Source organism: Mustela nigripes, chromosome 9 (assembly GCF_022355385.1).
Source record: "Mustela nigripes isolate SB6536 chromosome 9, MUSNIG.SB6536, whole genome shotgun sequence".
Lineage (NCBI taxonomy): Eukaryota > Metazoa > Chordata > Mammalia > Carnivora > Mustelidae > Mustela > Mustela nigripes.
Genome location: NC_081565.1, coordinates 9,508,204 through 9,527,496, shown reverse-complemented (window position 1 = coordinate 9,527,496; position 19,293 = coordinate 9,508,204). Strand labels below are relative to the sequence as shown.

Sequence of the window (19,293 nt, the reverse complement as noted above, 5' to 3'; positions counted from 1 at the left end):
CACCTGAGTTCTGACTTACCCCCGTTCTAGAAATGTCTACACATGCTTCCACAAAAGAGAACTTTGGGCGATGCTGAACATGGCACCCCCTTCCCAGAGCATAGTGGGCGGTGGTTAATTAAAGGCTCTGAGGGGTCCTGCAGCCTTTCCCCTCTGTCTCCATGGAACCCTTTTGGGGACTAGGAAACCTAACATTAATTCCATTCCTTCACAAATACTTGCTGGGCAGGCGCTACCTGACTGCACGGAGGAGGGAAGAAGGTGTGGTCCCTCCCCCTGGTTGTAGACGGTTGGTGTCAGTCACTTGCCTCAGGCTTCACCTTGCGACAGTGCACCCGGGCAGGAGGGGGCTGCCGAAGGTTGCGTGATCATCCTCCTCCACACTCCTGACTTGCTGCGTACCCCCCGGCCCGGTCCGGGCTACCATTGCTGACCCCACTGGGAGCCTCCCCCTGGGAGTTAGTGCTCAGAGGCGGAGGAGAGGCAGGGGTGACAATGCAGATGGGGAGCGCACGGTCTTGGGGCTGGGGCTCCCGGGCGTCCTCCCCGGCGGAATTCCCCGAAGGAGACGGAGAGAGGGAGAGACGACCCACAGCCCAGCCCTCAGAGTGTGGCTCGGTCCTCGAGGGCCCGGCTTGGTTCCCATGGTGCCTGGGTGGGCTGAGGGCTGTGGATTTTTATGGGACTCCCATTGTCTGCATTCTCATGGCTTCCTTTCCTTGCAGTCAAAATGTCTTGGCCAAGAGGATGACCAGGGCCCTCCTTGGATGCTCTGGAAACCAGAAACTCCAGTCAGCAGCAGGTATGAGAGCGGCAGAGGCCCTGGCAGCCTTCCTGGAGGAGGAGGAGGTCTTGAAGTCAGGCCGGCTGGACCGGCCACCTCAGGTATCCACTGGAAGACTGCGGACATGATGGTGATGAGCAAGGGCTCGGGCGTCTGGAAGGGCCCTGCTCGATTCCCAGCTCTGCCCTTAGCAGCCGTGTGACCTTGGGAAAAATGACAGGACTCCTGTGAGCCTCGATTTCCTCATCTGTCAAATGGGATAAAGACAGAACCTCAAAGTGATCTTGAAGGCCTTCACCCAGGGTGGCCCAGAGGAACATTGCACTGGTGTTGAGTGTTGGCCGTGCAACAGAGACAGGATTCTTTCTTTTCTCCTCACATTCTTTTTCTCCTCGAAAGAACTAGAGACTCTCTGGAAAATACTTCTTGACCTGAAAAAGTCCCAACTGGACGCTCCTGTGGGTCTGTTACAGACATGACTTTGCAAATCAGATGTGACAGGGAAATGTGAGCCAAGATGGTGGCCAGCTGTTCGGCTGTGGGGAAGGGGCTGCTTAGAGACGTGTGCGGCCTCCTCAGAGAGCAGACGGCCATCAGCCTCGGCTGTGCCCGGGGCACAGGTGTGTGAGGGTGGGCACCCCTGCCTGGGAGGGGGGAGGGCTAGTGGGCTGCTGGCGGATTAAACTCTTTCACACACACACTCACACTCCCTTGCACACTCGCGCGTGTACACGCGCGCGCGCACACACACACACACACACACACACCACTGTTCCGAGAGAAGCTGGTCTGGAAGCAAGGACTCCACTGTACCCACTTGGAGGAGGCAGGCATTCGGGACTGGAGTCAGAAGCAGGTGCGGGTCCCACAGACACCCCTCCCACGCCGGGCAAACTCCGTCGCTCTCGAGGCCTTGCTGTTGTGGAAGGATGCTAAGGGTCCCTGCTTCTTGGTGAGAGCGAGAAGATTAAAAAAAAAAAAAAAAAAAAAGAATCAATTTTGTAATGACAGTGGTTGGCATGTCATAACTGCTACAGCGGTCCGCTGATTTCACCGTCCCCTCCCCTGCTCTGTAAGCGGGGTCTCCTCCCCGGAGCCCCGTGGGCTTTGGAAGGGGTATCTATCACCCTGGCTCATTTCCCAGACACAGGGATTGGCCCAGGGATGGACACGTGGTCCCTGCCGGGCCTATGGGAGACCTGGCCTGGGACGTGTCTATGGTATTTGGCGAGACAAGCCTCCTTCTGAGGCTCGGAAGTCTTGTTTAGGTTGTCCCTGCCACGTGGAAGATCCCCCCCCTTTTTTTTAAAGTTTCTTTTTTCATGTATTTAAGTCATTTCTACACCCAACGTGCTGCTCATACTCATGACCCTGAGATCAAGAGTTGAGTGTCCTGCCAGCTGAGCCAGCCAGACGCCCCAAGGTTGCCCCACTCAGGAAGAGAAATGAAGCCGAGAAATGGGACAGTTGTGTATCGGGTCATCAGGGGAACACAGGGCAGCACGAGTGCCAGCCGGAACTGCTCTGGGGAAGCCCAGGAAGGTATCAGGGTCCTGTCCCCTCTCGGCATTCCAGGCAGTGTCACAGGTTTAAGCCCTGTCCCTGAACCCAAAGGGCTCTTCTTCCAACATGGGAGAAACCAACCATCGGAAGTGGAAAATTTCTTGGCTTAAGAATGAAGACAACCATTTGGCCCATCGAGCTCTAGGCCCCTTGGGTACCACGGCGGTGGGCCCCAGTGAGGCTGACTGAGCCCAGAGGGAGGCTGAGAACCATCTCAAGGTAGGCCTTAGTGGACACTTGTTGAATGAACGCCAAATGCTTACATTACTCCAGAGTTGGAGAACTCACTTCCCACCAGGATACAGCTCTCATAGTGGCTGCCCACGCCAGCAGCAGCTCCCTTCCCCCATGCCTTCCTCTCTCGCCAGGATGAAGACACTCTTTGTAGATCTAAGTTAACGAGGTGGCTGCTTTAGTCACGGACACTGGTTGGAGCCTAAACTGTGGTTCGTCTCTGTCGATCAATGCATCGTATCTTTCCCTGAAAGTGATTAGAAAGAAGAGCTGTCCATCTCACCCGATTTCATGTCTCCACACTGTCAATTTATAATTCTGGTTAATGATTGCTTGGACAGAGGGCCAAGCGAGCCCTTCCCTACATGCTGCCTCGTTCAGGAAGGCTCCTACCGCGCCAGCCTCTCTCCTGTGGGCCATCTCACCAGGTCCTCCCAGCAACCCTAAAAGGTGGTTTTATTATTTTTTTTCTTTTTAGAAAAGATTTTATTTATTTATTTGAGAGACAGAGAGAGTGAAAGATCATGAGTGGGGCGGGGGGAAGCGTAGAGAGAGAAGCAGACGTACCGCTGAGCAGGAAGCCAGGCCCACGACTCGATCCCAGGACCTTGAGATCATGACCTGAGCCAAGGGCAGACGCTTACCTGACTGAGCCACCCAGGTGCCCCAAGTTTTATTACTGCTGCCCGCATTTCAGAGATGGGCCGTCAGCCAGATGGAAGGATTCACTTGAGGCCCCCGGCGTGGCCACTCACAGCCGAAGGGTGAGGGCCCGTTCAGTGGAGACCCAGATCCCAGAGTTCGAGGCTGTGGGGAAAGTTCTCAGGCAGGCCCCAGACCTTGACCTCAGAAGCCCTCGGGGACAGGAAGCCCCCACCCTACTTTCCCCCAACAGCTGCTGTGAACACCCTTCCTTGTCATTTTCTGAGCCTTCTCCTGACTCTTCTTGGCCTACCCCGGGAGGAGGAGTGTGGTGAGGCCGCAGCCCTTGGGCCAATCACGAGGCTTTGCAAAGATGCCCTTGTATGTGGGGGTGTCTCTGTATCACTGGGTGATTGAGATCTTGCTCTAGGGGCTGGAGCATGGTACAGATCAACCCAAAATGATGCACTCGAGCCTACACACGTGTTGTCACGCTGGCCTGCTCGGCAAGGCCAGGCAGGTCACCCTGGAGGTCTCCCTGGAGCCGATAACCGCCCCACCCCCCCTTTCATGGGCATTCACTCAAATGTCACCCGTGCACAAGCTGACCTTGGCCCTGTTTGGGGGCGAGGAAACCGGCACAGAAAGCATCCTGAGATCACCTGCCGGCAAGTGTCAGAACTAGGGCCTGACCCTACCCCGACTGTGGCACCCCTGAGCTGGGCCCCAGGCCACTCTGGCACCCCAGACCCAGGCTGCTGTGGTGAAGTCTCCTTGCCCCCCATAAATCCAGTCACAGTCGCTCCTTCCAGGAAGGAAACGGAGACTTCTGACACCTCCCTAGGAACCTAGGGTTTGACTCAGGTGCTCCCCAGCCCGGAGGAGTAACTTCTGAGGCGGTGGGCACAGAGGTTTGGGGGCCATCTTGCTTCTAGAACTTTCTCTCTTAATTTACGGCCTCCGCCAACCCTTTTCTCCAGTGCACATCAGCTAAATCCTTAAAAGAGTCAAGGGCTTGAAGAATGCTAAAAATTTAATGTATGTTAAAAGGGTATTAAATTCTAAACTAAAATTTACATGGAAATATGACATTAAAATATTTTTAGCTTTCAGGAAGCTGGGGGCTGGAATGTTATAATACAGATGAATTTTATCATTTGAAAAAGAATTAGCCTCACGGTATTTCTTATGTATTCATGGAGTGAAGGCCTGAAGACGGGAGCCCTGCCTGGAGCTCCTCCAGAGCCAGGTAACAGGGGGCCTGGAGCTCCTCTTGCGTGTGACCCAGAGGGCACTTCCGTGGGGGGCTGGGGCTGCCCCCCGAGGCCCAAAGTCCTGCTGGCAGGGAAGGCCTTGGCCTCTGTGTTCCCAGCAATTCTGTGACTGGGCACCCTTGTCTCCATGGCTACCTGTCCTCTGCTGTGCGCCAGGCCTGTGATACTATCTTATTTATGCCTCCGGCGACTCCGCGCCATAGGGCTTCCTCCAGCTGGTGGCCCAGCTCAGGAGCAATGTCCTGCTTCCGAGTTAGGAGGGGGACGGGTACCCCAGGGACAGGGAGAGCTGATCCCTGACCCAGCACCCCTCCCCCCAGCCCACCCCTGCTCCAGGCATCATCACAGACCAGAGAGCCAGAGGGCTTCCTCTGCCCACCTGCTCTGTGGCCCTGGGACCCAGCGAGTAACTGTCCACAAAGGCCTATTCCCCCAGAGGACAAGGTCAAGGGAGGGCTGGCACTGGGTAGGCCGTTCTCTCCTTGTCACAGCCCGGGGGCCCTGACTGGGGACAGTCGTCCTCGGCAGCCCAGAGTGGGACCTGAGGGCAGCCAAGCCAGGCTCCTGACCCTTCACCACCGAGATGAGCTCTCTTCCTTTTTCCATTTTACAGATGGGGCAACTGAGGCTCCTTCTTCAAGGGCAGGGCCAGGGTTCCCATCTGGGGTTTTGACTTCAGGCCGTGGCTGTGTCCTGGGGGAGGTCCCTGGACCCCAGTGAGGGGATGCAGTGACAGCCAAGGAGGCTCTCCCACCCTGGCTGAGCTCCTGGGCGGCCCCGGCAGGGACAGAGCGGGGAGCGGGGCTCAGTCTGGCTGCCGGCTCCGGTCCCGGGAGGAATCCGGGCCAGGGCACCGGCTGGCGCGGGCGGAAATGACCACTGGCTGCCTGGCGGGCGCCTCCCCGCCACCGCACCTCCGGGAGGTCACTCATTGGCAGTTAAAAATCTATTGTGACTTGTCAGAAAAATGAATAAATGGGCACATTATTTTTTCATTCCAGACCTCAGCATCTGTTTGTCTAATCAGGAAGGAGAGCGGGGAAGTCAGCGAGGGCTGCCTTGCACGTTTCATGTAAGTTTTCCTCTGTCAGAGGAGTTTAAATGGGTAATGAACAGGCTGTGGTGATTTGAAATATAATCCCATTACGCTGACGAGATTACAGGGCTTCGAGACTTCACAAATCACTCTTAGGGCTTTTATGGCCAACACCACCCTATTGGGACTTTGCATTTAAGCAGAGGTGTTTGGTGGGAACCGAACACGACAGGCTTAACTCTTTCCTCCTCCCAGGCGGCTTTCCCTACAGCAGGGCCCCTCCCCGTGGGACCTTGGGGGCACCTGCAGGATCTGGGGCGTTTAGGCCACAAGGCTATGACAGCACCTGCCCCGTGGTGGCTGCGGGAGCTACACGGACTCGCGTGTGTTTGTAAGGGGCCAGCATGTAGCCTGCTTGGCGAGCTGTGGGCCCTCAGATCCCGGGGCAGTGGGGGGCACGTCTCAGCGGGTGGCCGGCTGAGTTGGGGTCCAGCGGCCACCAGCCAGGCTGCCTGACTGCCCGTGCTCAGCGAAGCCCTGGTGGCGGGAACCAGGTCAGGAGCTGCTGCTGGAGAGCCCCAGCAGGGCCCTAGGGTCCCCTGTTTACCTTGGGGAGGCTGAGCTCCTGCTCGGTCAAGTGTACCCTTGAGGAGCGTGTGGTCTTAATATCCAGGGGTGAGAGCGGGGCCGAGGGAAAAACTGAATTTCACTAGTCCTGATATTCGGTCGACCTGGGAGGCTCGCCGGTGTTACCCCTTCCACTCTTCCTGGACAGCTGGGCTTTACGTAGTCAATTGCAGGCATGCCGTATGTCACAACACGACAATGGTGCTGACTCTGTACTCGAGGGAGGTGAAGATTTCAGTGAAGAGGGTCATCCTGTCTCGCTCAGTATTTAAGGGGGCCTGGGTGCATTTCAGGGACTTCGGTACCACCAGAACCGCCAGCAAATGCTGCGGTTCCTACTATCCAAATGCTATTCACTGCAGACTCACAAGTCAGGGTAATGGATTTAAGACTTCAAGAATCCAAAGCAATACACGAAAGATGATATTTATATGACTTATATTTTAATATCATTTTAATATTGAATATGTCACAAGATTTAATGACCAAATTAGTCATTTACATTTTTCAAAGATATCTAAATATAAAATTGCTAAAAATTCAAATACAGATAGATAGCGAGCTACAAATCATATTTCTTTCGTTTCTGGGGTAGGTGGGAATGGAAGACGTTAGAAAAAGATGCTTCTGTTGGCTGAACAAAGATCAGAATGAAAGAGGAATTCATTAAAATGCCCCCAGTGCAAAGAGACCCACTCGACTTGGAGATGCTGTTTCTGGCACATCTCTTCTTGTACAACAATTTAAAAAATTGTTTGAAATGCAGGTCCTCGGTGAAATGTCTGGTCCTCGGCCCTGGCTGGGGACAGCACGAAAGGATGTCTCCCTGGGAGGGACCGTGGAAAGGCTGGTGAGGACCGCAGAGGCATCTGGTGTGGCCAGGGGTGTGGTGTCAGCGAGCAGTCAGTCGGACCCCGCCGGAGGAGGTTCCCCTCTGCCTGCCCCCTCTGCTCCCCCCCCCCCCCCCCGGGCCCTGACCCCTCCGCCAGAGGGAGAAACAGCAGCTTGCAGGCAGGCGCTGTATGGAGAGGAAGAAGGGGGTGCGGAGGTCCTGCTGAGTCAGTAAAGCAGAGACGTTTCCAATTCCCGGAAAACCCCACATGCAGGTCTACTGGCTAGCTGAAACATACACTTGCTATTTAAGAAATGGAAAAGCCCACTTCAGGCTGGGAGCTGACCTGAAGACCAGCCGTCACCCGCTCTCCCAGCACTGGGTGCCGGACCTGCAGTCCCGCATCTCTGAAACCAAGAGGTGCCCGGACGAGCTGAAGAGAGGTGGCTTCTGAAGGGGGAGCCCGGGACACACGGCACCAGGGCCCCCCCCATCCTAACTTTAGTAAGATACTATCCTCAAAGCAATGCACTCATTTAAACAAATGGCGTAGTTAAAACTATTGACTAAGCCCTAAACATTTCTTCTGAGAAATCGAGCCATAGCTTTTCCAATCTGCCTGTTCAATACGGGAACAGGTTTAAAGAGAATGACATGATCAATCCTTTGCCCCAAAGAACGGCCCGTCATACCAACCATGATAAAGAGTACACCTGTTTATTAAAAGGAAAAAAAAAAAGAAATGTACAATTTTGTTCTTCGGTTGTTTTAAGAAATTTGATCAAGTTGCAAGGAAATGTCTGGGCATGGCTATGTACATCCTCAGGCAGGGCCGTCGGGCAGTGAGGATGGCTGTGGTGCCGTCTGTGTCGTTGGGCCCCCGGCACGGCTCATCAAAGCCACTGCCACTCAGGCTTCAGTCCCGTGGGGATGTCCCCAGCTCCATTCCCCCAAGAGCCCCCTGGCCTTGTGCCTGTGAGCCAGGGACTGGCCTGCCCCCGAGGACTGCAGGACACAGGGTGGGCTCTAGGGCCACCTGGCCCTGGCAGGCAGGCTCTGAGCTACGGTGACAGATTGGGGCTGGAGGCCAGTGTCACTGCTGCCCTGATTTCTTCTCCTTCTGGAAGCTGAAGCTTGTACGTCTGTTCAGTTTTCTTTGTTTTTGAGCAAAATAGTCAGCCCGGGCAGTGCTTGCTCGTGATTCCAGGATGTAGTTAACCTAGAAAGCAAGAGGACACAGCCTGGTCACTCGGCAGCCACTTGTTCACTCAGGGCCACGAGGGGAAGGGCCCTGACCTGCGCCGGGACCCCAGGGCTGGGTGCTCTCTTGCACGTGGAGCCCGGTCATCACAGCAACCTGGCGGGCTGGGATGGGGCCCCCTGCACGACAGGAGAATGGAGGCCGGCAGAGGACCAGCGGCTGGTCCCGGCCTCTCAGTCCTGTTGGAGGGGGGTTGGGGGGGGGTCCGGATTCCACAGCCTGTGTCCCCTCCTCAGCACACGCTGCCTCCCAGAAGGCTGTGTGCCAGGCTTCCTGGTTCGGCTCCTCACCTGCTGCGCAGTCCTGGGCCTGCACATGCCTCCCTGAGCACCCCCTTTCCTCGTGTGAAAGGAAAGACACTGCAGGGACGGAAAGCCGGCCGAACCAAGGCTCTATTTTCAGTCTCCTCTCTGGTAGCGACAGAGCTTCCAACCACCGGCTTTCACCTACTGCCCGGGAGCACCCTGCCGGCCAGCGCGCGGCTGGTAAGCAGGAATGAAGGACAGGGAAGAGGGCTGAGCTGACCAGGATCACCCAGAGGTCAGGGTCAAAGCTGTGAAGGTCTCGTGTGCAGAGCGCGCAGCCGGGCCGCTCCCGGGCAGCCGCAGCCACAGCCGCAGCCGCACAGTCACTGTAGCGCCCACCGGGTCTGAGCCTGGCTCCAGGCTTGGTTCGAGAGACAGAGGGAAAAGTAAGACTTGGTCCCTGATCTGAAGAGCTCACTGCCCAGTGAGTATCCAACAGCATGACAAGCGGGACACGAGAGACAGAAGGAGCAGGATGGAGGAGAGAAATATCGGGGACGTGTAGGGCAGGAAAATCTTGCAGAGGAATGAGCGATCTGGGTTTTGAGAAATAAATAGTAGGAGTCTGGGATGTACCAGGGGCAGGGGCAGGGGCGAACCCGCACACATCCCAGCGTAGCAGGGGTAGACGGCAAGGAGGGGGTGCTTCTGGGGAGTTTAATGGCTTCATGCCCAGTCCAGGTGGGGCGGGCAGGGCCAGGGAAGGGCAGTGGTGCTGGGATTGGACTGGGGCCCAGTGTAGAGCCTGAACCCTTGGCCGGAAGGCGTGGTGGCAGCAGTGCTCCTGGAGCGAGACAGGTGCCACTATCGTCCCATTGTGCAGATGAGAAAATCAAGGCAGAGAATGGTACTGTCCTTCGCTCAAGGCCACAGAGCTAGTAAGCGTCCGCACCAGGGGGCCCCTTGACTGGCATACTTGTAGCTCCCCAGGCCTCCCCAGAGGTGCTCCCACCCCCTCACCCCTCAGATACCGTCTCTCCCTCTGCCCCTGCCAGCCTCTGGCTGGGGCTTCTTGTAGCAAACACCTTTCTCTTTGCTCTCAAGTATCTGCACGTTATGACCAGCAACCTGAATATTTTTGACTCCAGAGACCTGCCACGGCCTGATTCACCCCGAGGGCTGTGTGGCCCACACCCTGAGCGGGAGCGGCCCCTGCTGCCTCTGAGAAAGAAGCCGACAGTGTGCAGGGGAGGCGGGCGGCATGGCGTGCCTCCCATGGGCCGAGGCCCCGACACGGAGTCCCTTCCAAACTTTCTGCTCTGATAGTCGCCAGCAGCAGGCGTTAAAGGCTGGTGTGTGAGTACAGAAGGCCTGACATGCTTGGCCCGCTGCCTCGCCAAGTTACCAGCTGAGCGCAATAAATCATGAGGACTGCGGGGCCGGGCTGACGACTCGGGACACTACAGACAATGTATGGAAATAAGAGGTTTTATCATTCTTAATAAGAGCCATCTTTGGATTATATTGTTTGCACGCTCAGCCAACCTGGTGTTTTCAGTGTATCTTTGGCACATATAACTTGACGAAAGCATTTAAAAATGATCCTTAACTAGCGAACTATCTCCTAAATTTATTATCTTCAGTGCTTTGTGATAATCACATAGATAATTTTAATGGAAGATTAATGTAATAATCAAAAGATAAAAATGCCCTTTGGTCTGCCATTAGCTGGTTAATATGCTGTGGCTTAAAACTTGCACAATTTTATGCACTACAGAGTGTTTCACTTTCAATGCATTTTACAGCTTAAGGCATAAAAATATAGGGAGTTTTCATGGTCAATAAAGCCACAGCCTCCATCACTCGATCACAAGAAGAACCCAATTTGAAGAGACCAATGATTCCTCTGAGATTCATCTCGAAGCCTGCAGAATTAGGGACCACACATGGCTTAGCTCGCCGACAGCTCGGGGGGGAAGGGCTTCCTCAGGGCTGGGGTTGGACCACCCTCGCATACTCTGCGGCCGTGGGTCTCTGTCCCCTCGTCTACAGGATGGCGATAATGTCTACGCTCTGCAGGCCAAGAGCGAAGACCGAAGAGTTACGTAAGATGTCTAGTGTGCAATTGGTGTTCAGTAAATGGGAGACGTTATTAGTATTTCTACGTGGCGAAAAACGCGATGGGATAAAACCACTCGATGGAGAGTTGCCTGTTCATAACGGTTTCTTGGACATTGGCCTCTGGCCCTTATCTTCTTCTTCAGTTTCCGCCTCAAGCTCTCGTTTTATGTCAAACTCCCGAATTCTAGAACTGCCACATGGATTATTTGAGTCTAAGACTGACTCCTTGGAGAGCCTCTGGTGGGAACATTTCTGCCACACTCTGGAACACAGGACTGGGGCCTCAGTCACTTGGTATTGGTGCAAAGCTCAGACACTGTGGGGATGGCACAGAAGGCTAAGTATTTAAATTGCTATAAAAATCAGAGACAGAAAAAGTGAAATTTAATCTTCCATCAGAATCATGACCATTAGCTCTCTAAGTAAATCAGGCCCGGGCACGCTGTGACTCTCCTGGAGTCTCGGGCATGATGCAATATTTCTACAAACATTTTCATATGAAAACAGACATTTCAGGGGAGGCGATAGGCCTCAGGGATTTTGCAGCAAAGCATCTGCTTCGAGGGAGCATTTGGTCCCGTGGAATGATTTCTCTGCACTTGCTCCTGCGGAGCCTCGTACTGAAGTCATAAACCTGTGTTTCTGTCATCAATCTGCTCTTGTGAAAATTATTTTGATGTCAAACACAGGATTATAATTTTACTAGAATCCTTCTCAAGTCTTGAATATTTTAATGCTGGCTATAAAAAAGAGGCCAGCCCCTGATGGGGTAATGGAATATTTCTTTACCTGGTCCCCAAACACTGAACAAGTTCCCTGTGCTGTCTGGGGGCAGTCTGGCAAGTAACTCTTGGCTTGCTGGTTTCAAGCACTGGAGGCAGGCCCTCTGTCCCTACGGCCTGGTCTGAGGGGGACTCTGGTCCCAGCTGTCCCCTCAGTGGCTTTATCCTTTTCACTGCATCTACTACTTTTGGAGATCTTTTGTAGCCATAAGGACTTGGCCTCCAAAAGTCTTTGCAAAATAATTCGGTTGAAACCTGTCATTCAACTCCCTAAGGACACACACATCCAGGGGGTTAGGAGCACAAGTTCTGGAAGCTGCCAAACCTGGGGTCAGGTCCAGTTCTGTCAGTCATGGTCCTAGCTCAGTTTCTTTCTTTCTGAGCCTCAGTTTTCCTGTAGGAGATGGGGACGATTTTTCACTACTGTCTCGCAGAACCACGAAGGTTCCTTGGAAGAGGGTATAAAGTGCTCAGCTTGGGTCCTGTACTCTCTAATCCCTGAGCTACTTTTAAAAAAGATTTTATTTATTTATTAACACAGAGAGAGAGATCACGAGTAGGTAGAGAGGCAGGCAGAGAGAAAGGAGGAAGCAGGCTCCCTGCTGAGCAGAAAGTCTGATGTCCCAGGATGCTGAGATCATGACCTGAGCCGAAGGCAGAGGCTTAACCCACTGAGCCACCCAGGTGCCCCTCCCTGAGCTACTTTTTAAGAAGTTTTATTTTATTTTAAAGAAAGCCAAAGAGAGAACACAAGTAGGCGGAGTGGCAGCAGAAGGAGAGAGAGAAGCGGACTCCACGCTGAGCAGGGAGCCCCACGTGGGGCTCAATCCCAGGACCCGGAGACCATGACCGGAGCTGAAATCTAGACCTGAATGCTTAGCCAACTGAGTGCCCCAGGCGCCCCTGACTTAGCTACTTCCACTATTATTACTCGATGGCTTTTACTCTCACGAGGTGGAAGAACACTCATCTGGGTAGTTTCACCCTACCTCATTTATCTGTGTTCTGGGGTGGGGCAGCGCACCTGCCACGATCCCCATTTTACAGGCAGAGGCACTGAGGCCCTGAGGGGACGGGAGCAACAGGAGTGCGACAGCCACAGGCTGGGGAGCCCCTCTGCCGGTGGGTCCTGCTCCGCCAACATGCAGCGTGGTGGTTTCTATCTGCTCTGTCTGTGCAAGACTCGGCTGGGAGAAAGGATTCTCCGTTTGGAAGAGTCTGGGAACCACTCGCCCAGAGTGACTCAGAGCACAGCGCACAGACCACAGCGCTGCAGCACCCGGGAACTTCTCAGAGACCCACAGTCTCGGGGCCCACCCTGGGCCTCCCAAACCAGCAAGGGCCCAGGGGAGCTTTTCTCGGCCTGGCCCCACTTTGCAAGGCTCTGTGCGACCTGGCCTTCCCACCCTGCTCTGCTCCCGCCACGCGCTCGCCCTGCCCCGCCGTCCCCTCACAGGCTGCTCCTGTCTGAGATGCCTGCTCTCTCCTCACCGGCTTTTTCACCCATCCTTCAGGGTTCAGCTCCCTGAGCCCCGCCATCCCCGTCAGTTTACCTTTTTCTCATCTACATGGGACCTTTGTGACCGTTTAACAATCTCTGTAATTTAATGCTAGTCTCCTCTGACAGAGGAAGAGCTTTCTGGCACCAGAGCACGGGTCTGTCACTGCAACGTCCCCAGGGCTAGCGCAGCACACGAAGGTGCTCAGGGAGCACTGCTGAGACACAGTAACGCACAACTGTAGCGTAGAGACGGATATGTTCAGAACAGGTTGCTAAAATTATCCTGAGTACATTAAGTGTCTTTACCTAATAACAACAATTTCCTCTGAATCGGTTCCAGAAGCCTCAGGGAGCTCCTGACAATGGACTGGAGGAAATACGTGGTGCGCGGAAGGGGTAAGTACACAAAGAATCTGAATGACCGGGGGGGGGGGGGGGGCCGGGGGGGGCCCTGCTTTGGCTGAAGTGGGAGAAGGGCAGCTGACTTGTGGGACAGCCCTGGGTGTGGGTGCTCCCCGCCTGGGTGACCAGAAGGCAGTTCGTCCTCTGCAAACTGGGCCCAGGAGCCTTGTCCATGCTGGGAGGAGGGGGCCGCTGGCAGCCGGAGACCCGGCCCTGCATGCCCGTTGCCCGCCCAGCGCGTGGCCTGCGGAGAAACACTGACCTTGAGCACGATTTCGTTGACAGTAGCAGCGTCAGATTCAAAGTAGAGGTGTTTATAGTCATGATTGCTTAGATACGTGACTTTAAATATTGCATGACCTGGAGAGAGACAGAGAGAGAAAAGGCAGTGTTGAGGGAGTTCTGTGAGTTCCCCTTGGGGAGGCGCCCCCTATTCTCCCCGTGGCACTCCAGTTCAAGCGAAAGCGAGGGAAGGCGGTGAGGCCCGCTGTCCCTGGAGCAGTTCATTCTTCTCATCCCAGGCTGGGGAGATAATGGACCAAAAAAAAAAAAAAAAAAAAAAAAAAAATCAAACGGCTGGTTAGGTCTCATTCCGCTGACTGTGTTCAGGGCAACGCCACATTAGGAAGGCTTCACAGAACTACTTCTAGACGAGTATGTGGAAAAGGTGGTATTTTTAAGGTAGAAGGCCAATGAACTCCATTTTTTTTTTTACATTTTAAAAATGATTTTATTTATTTATTTGAGAGAGAGGGAGCATGAGAGGAGAGAGGTCAGCGGGAGAAGCAGACTCCCTGCCGAGCAGGGAGCCTGATGTGGGACCTGATCCCAGGACTCCAGGATCATGACCTGAGTCGAAGGCAGTCGCCTAACCAACTGAGCCACCCAGGCGCCCCTGAACTCCATATTTTTACTCTAAAAATAAAATAACTGTACTCAAAGCCAAATAAATGCACAACAGGAAGGACAAAGGCTGCTGGTAATCCTATTACGGGGCTTCTCCAGCGCTCTGGCTACTGCGGGGTGGGGGGGTCCTGGCCTTGTGACCCTGCCTGGAAGCTGCTCCTGGGCTTCCAGTTGTTTCTACCCTGGAAGGATGGCAGGTATCTGAGCTCAGGGGTTCAGATGCTCCGAACACACAAATCTCTCCCAGAACCAAATTCCTGCATGCCCCTTTCCCACTGCCTTCAGAACAACCTTGTCATTTCTGGGACTGCTTCCTGCCTTGCCTCTCTCGCTTCCTCTCACTCCCATGCACTGGCTGGCCCACGGCACCGCACCTTCCCACCAGCCTAGCCCTGGGATGTCCTCTCTCACAACCTGTCTGGAAAAGGGCTGCCGATCTTGTGTGACTCAGCTCACCTGGTACCTCCTTGGGTGAGTCTTCATAGTTGTACTTCTAGGTGCTCTCCCATACCATATGTGGCTGGTCAAAGAAACCGGTCTACTGTATCGTGACCCCTGCAGACAGGGGTCATGTGCCTGTCCTCTGGACCAGACATGCCAATCAGATTCCCTCTTCCAAACGGACACGGATGCCTGCTTGTCTCAGTCCCGAGTGAAGCCCTCCCTTGCCCATCGGCACATGCTGTCCTTGAGTTATGGAAGGCTGTGGCTCTCCAAGAAAGTCCTTTTTTTCCCTTAATCTATTTTGAAGTTGGTTTCCCTTCCTGGCAACCGAATGAGCAATGCTTCCGAGAGACCCTCAGTCAGTGCGCAGCAAAGTCCCCCGACGGGAGCGGATGGTGTCCCCCTCCTGCAGACAGCCTCAGCAACAACCTTCCCTGGTCTGCTCTCTAGACCTCAGGACTGGTGAGACGAAGCACATTCTTTCTAATAGGCCTTCTCATCCATTTTCCTTTTAATTGAAGCAGCACTGGTCATAGTTATTAATTAATAATATATCACCCATATTACTGTAAGTTCACCTCTTTCCCGGAGAAATCTTCTTGGGGACTTTATTTACAGTAGCTAATTCTTCAGATCTCCAAAAATAAACTGATATATGTTGTACATTTGTGGCCAGAAAAGTTGAGCTACTGGTATTTTATCCTGGAAACATCATTATGATATACTAATTGTGCCTATAAATTCTATAATGAAAAAATTAGCTAATAATTTCTGAAAAACCTCACTTTCAGCCACTTGACAAATTTAGCCTGATTCTCAATTGTGGACTAAAATGTCAGAATTCTTAGCCAGAAGCGAATCATCCTGTTAATATGTAAATGACTTGTTTCTGATAAGAAACCGAATCTCACATAAATAGATCTGTGTGTGTGTGTGTGTGTGTGTGTTCCTTTATTTTCACAGGACCCATCTTGGAAGAGTAGAGTCTTGCTGGTGATCTCACTGTGTGGAAGAACAGTGCCATTATCTTGTTGGCTCTGCTGTGACCAAGCAGAGACACCCATGAAGGTCACAGGGCTCTGAAGGACAGAGAGACACACGCCCTCCAGGAGGCCTTTCTGCTGACACCTGGCCGTGACAGACACAGACACTAGGGCCTGGGGCTAAAAAGGACCAGAAGGTCTCAGGGAGGCCTGCAGACCCGAAGCTTCAGGGTTCACTGAGCACTCTGATAAGGGATCCCACAGACCGCCTATAGCACCTGCTCCCACTCGTCACTGACAAAACCAAACCCAAGCTCGAGATGCCAGATCCTGTTTTGCCCAAACAACTCAGACGCTATTAAAACCCTTTTCTGCACTCTTTAGGTAGAGCCAAATCTAAATCTAGCACATGCGACAGGCAGTCTGCGCTGGCCTGGAAGGCTCTAGAAACTGTGCTCTTGGGACCCCACGGCCCGGGGAGCATACTGACAGTGGGTTTACGGGGGGAGGCCTGCGGCCTGTCCACACCACGGTCACGTGAAAAACAAAAAGAAAACATCCCAAGTCAAGCCTCTTGAAAGGCCGCCTGTTTGGGCCAGGTGACATCTGTCTTTTGCCATGCATGTTCCTTGCCTGTCCCTGGTGCTCATTCCAGAACCCCAAGGAGGAGTGAAGCTCAAAGGAGTGATGGAGAGTCCACCACTCACCCGCTCTCCGAAGCCTCTGCTTTACTGACCTTTCCCAGGGAAAGCATTCACGTCACAGAGAGATGAGAACACTGAGAATGTTACCCGGAGGCCTTGTACTTGAACTTCAGGGAAGCAGCCCTTTCGTGAGGATTACAGAGCCACAGAGGATCGTTACTGGGACGAGGTGTGGTGAGACAGTGACGGCGCATGGCCCTTTCGTACACTGTGCGAGAAATTTCGAGGGACAGCTCTGGGGTATGTTATACTTGATATATATATCTGATAATATATGTTATATATTATCTGATATGTATATATATCATATATATATATGTATATATATATATCTGATATTAATATCAGTGGCCACGGTTTTCCCCATACCCGAGCCAGGGGACATGGAGCCGACTCAATCCAGCAGAGTTTTTGCTGTGAGGACTCTGCACGCACTCCTGGATCTGTTTCACTTCGGGGCTGCAAGGGCAGTTTCACTCCGTCCAGGCCCTGCCAGCAGCGCAGGCTTACAAAGGGCCAGAGGCCCTCAACTCGTGCATCAAGTTGAGAACAGTAGGCACCAAGAGCGTGCGAAGTGCAGGTTGCTGCTGTGGACGGCCCAGGCAGGGAAGGGAGAACAGACAGTTTCTTGAAGGAGCTGACATTGGAGTGGTCTTAAAGGAGGGTGGGCGCAGGGTGAGCTGGGTAAAGGCAGGAGTGGAGAAGCATGCAGCAGGGTCAGGACAATGTACAGGGGCAGGAGGCAGCAGGTGTCTGGGGGGATCTGAGCAGACAGAGTCACATGCACTGGGTGGCCAGGAGGTGACACGTGGCAGGGCACAAAGGGCTGGGAATGTCGGAGCCACTCATGGCTCAGAGGGTCGTAAAGCTGGGCAGTAAACGGTCAAACTGTGCTTCTGGGGGTTCCGCCTGGCTCCCCAGGGCCAGGAGGCAGGGAGCCCAGCTGCCATAGTCACCCAGGTGAGTGTATGCAGATTTGAGCTGAACAGAGGCAAAAAGGAGGCTGAGCAAGGGACTGACTTGAGAACTGCAGAGAAGAGAACATTGGCAGGACTTGGGGATTGTTTTATGACCGAGTAACAGCTAATAATCGGGATTCACACTTGTGTAACTTCACCTCGCCCCAAACTTATATATGAATGTGTAACAAGTTAGTTGACCTCTTGCTGGAAACAAATCTTTCAATAAGCATGAGTCGTACATGTTACGTGGTTAGCCTTCACCAGGGATGGAAGCAGGGAAGAAGGAAGCGCTGGCATTTCAACACCAGCTGGACAGGCCAACAGAGTAAGGGAAGTCTGTTACCAAACACTTTATCAGCCTCAGGCACACCTTGCGTAAGTGAGGAAGAGGGGGCAAACGGCCTCCCCAGCGGCAGCCCACCAGGGCATCTGTCCTGGGGTGTGAGACGGAATCTGAGCTGGGCAGGGCAGGTTATCCTCCAAAATTCAAAGAACGTCAGCTTTCATGGGGTGGGGGGGGAGCCAGAGAAGCAAAGTGTCTTTGTAAAAATGTCAGTTGAGAAAAAAGTTATGTATCCGTATGCTTGAAAAGAAAATGCAAAATCTAATATTCTAATTAGTCGGAATTATTTTGCTTGCATTGTTAAATTCTATTTGGAAACTAAGGCATGACAAGGGCCTTCGAGGCAGAGGGGGAAAGCGCGGTCCCTCTGGATTCAGGCTGAGGATGAAATTCCAGCTCCGTTGTGTTCCAGTGGCGGGACCTGAATAAGACACTGTCCCCGTAGGTGCCCAGGTTTGCCCTCAGGCATCTCAGGTATCACCCAGATATAGTGGGGCTCAGCTGCGCTGGCAATCATTCTGTGATGAAATAGATTTTCGAACAGAAAATCCTCCTGATTTTGACGATTTGATCCGCCTTTGAGCAGATTTGCTTTTACTGTTGTAGGAATAAAATGGAATATAATGGGGGCATAAAATGGGCATCTAAGCATTGGTCACATGCCCAGGGCAGACACCCCAACTATACATTTGCCTCTGAACACGGAAATGGGAAACTGGATATGTAGAAATGTATTTACACGATGTATTCTTTCCAAAAGAAAACAGAAAGATGGAATGTGACACTGAACATCAACTACTTGCCAGAAGTGGAGACACTGGAACGCTTGTGCTCTAATTTCTCTTCTGTGTTATGGGCTTTAACTTAAATAAGAAGCTGTGCTGGAAAAGCAGTTTCCTCTGGTGATTTGGGGGAAACGACCAGAGACTGTTTGAAGAAGATGCTGATATCACCCAACGGGCCACTGTAAGCAAAGGGGCGGCAGCTTCTATCCACCTGCTACAAGTGCTCCCAGATGTCCTCTGCACACGGACCAGAGATTATGGTTTGAAGGAGCCCCGTTCTTCGCAGCTCCCTGCTGAGCAAGGAGTCTGAGGCGGAACTCGATCCGAAGACCCTGGGATCATGATCCCAGCAGAAGGCAGATGCGACGGAGCCACCCAGGCGTCCCAAGCTGTGCTCTTCAAATGCAGCCTGCAGCCCGCCTTTGTCTAAAATGCCCCAGGAGTCACCGCTTGCCAGGGAAGCCAAAAATAAATGTTCCCTTTTTAGCTTTTCAACTAAAAATATATATAAAATCTGTTTTAAAGTTATAATAAACCTAGACATGAGGGAAAACCTCCACACTCTACCCCCAGAATAACAGCACCTGGCACAATGATTTCCAATCTCTTTTCTAGTCATTCCCACATGTTAGTTTTCACATAGTTGTAATCTGACTGTATACCAAAACTTGGGCCTTTTTTCTTTCTTTTTTTTTAAAAACAATTTTTTTTTAAAGATTTTAAAAATTTATTTGACAGATGGAGATCACAAGTAGGCAGAGAAGCAGGCAGAGAGAGAGGAGGAAGCAGGCTCCCTGCCGAGCAGACAGCCTGATGCGGGGCTTGATTCCAGGACCCTGGGATCATAACCTGAGCCGAAGGC

General features: G+C 53.0%; 1 protein-coding gene and 1 long non-coding RNA gene across 5 annotated transcripts in view; one reads left to right on the top strand and one right to left on the bottom strand.

Moving 5' to 3' along the window:
- Positions 1 to 7,693: 7,693 nt before the first annotated feature.
- The window catches only part of MAPKAP1 (MAPK associated protein 1), a 243,204-nt gene continuing 231,604 nt past the window's right edge, over positions 7,694 to 19,293 (bottom strand). For all 4 annotated transcript variants that reach the window (XM_059410805.1, XM_059410802.1, XM_059410803.1 and 1 more), the window contains 2 exons: positions 13,567 to 13,664; positions 7,694 to 8,211 (listed from right to left, as the gene is read on the bottom strand). In XM_059410805.1, coding sequence (XP_059266788.1) covers positions 8,086 to 8,211; positions 13,567 to 13,664 — 224 coding nt within the window. In that variant the 3' untranslated portion in view covers positions 7,694 to 8,085. The remainder of the gene's footprint in view (positions 8,212 to 13,566; positions 13,665 to 19,293) is intronic.
- On the top strand, positions 15,780 to 19,185 carry LOC132025011 (uncharacterized). The gene is made up of 2 exons (XR_009406385.1): positions 15,780 to 16,581; positions 18,407 to 19,185. It is a non-coding gene; the product is annotated as an uncharacterized LOC132025011 (long non-coding RNA).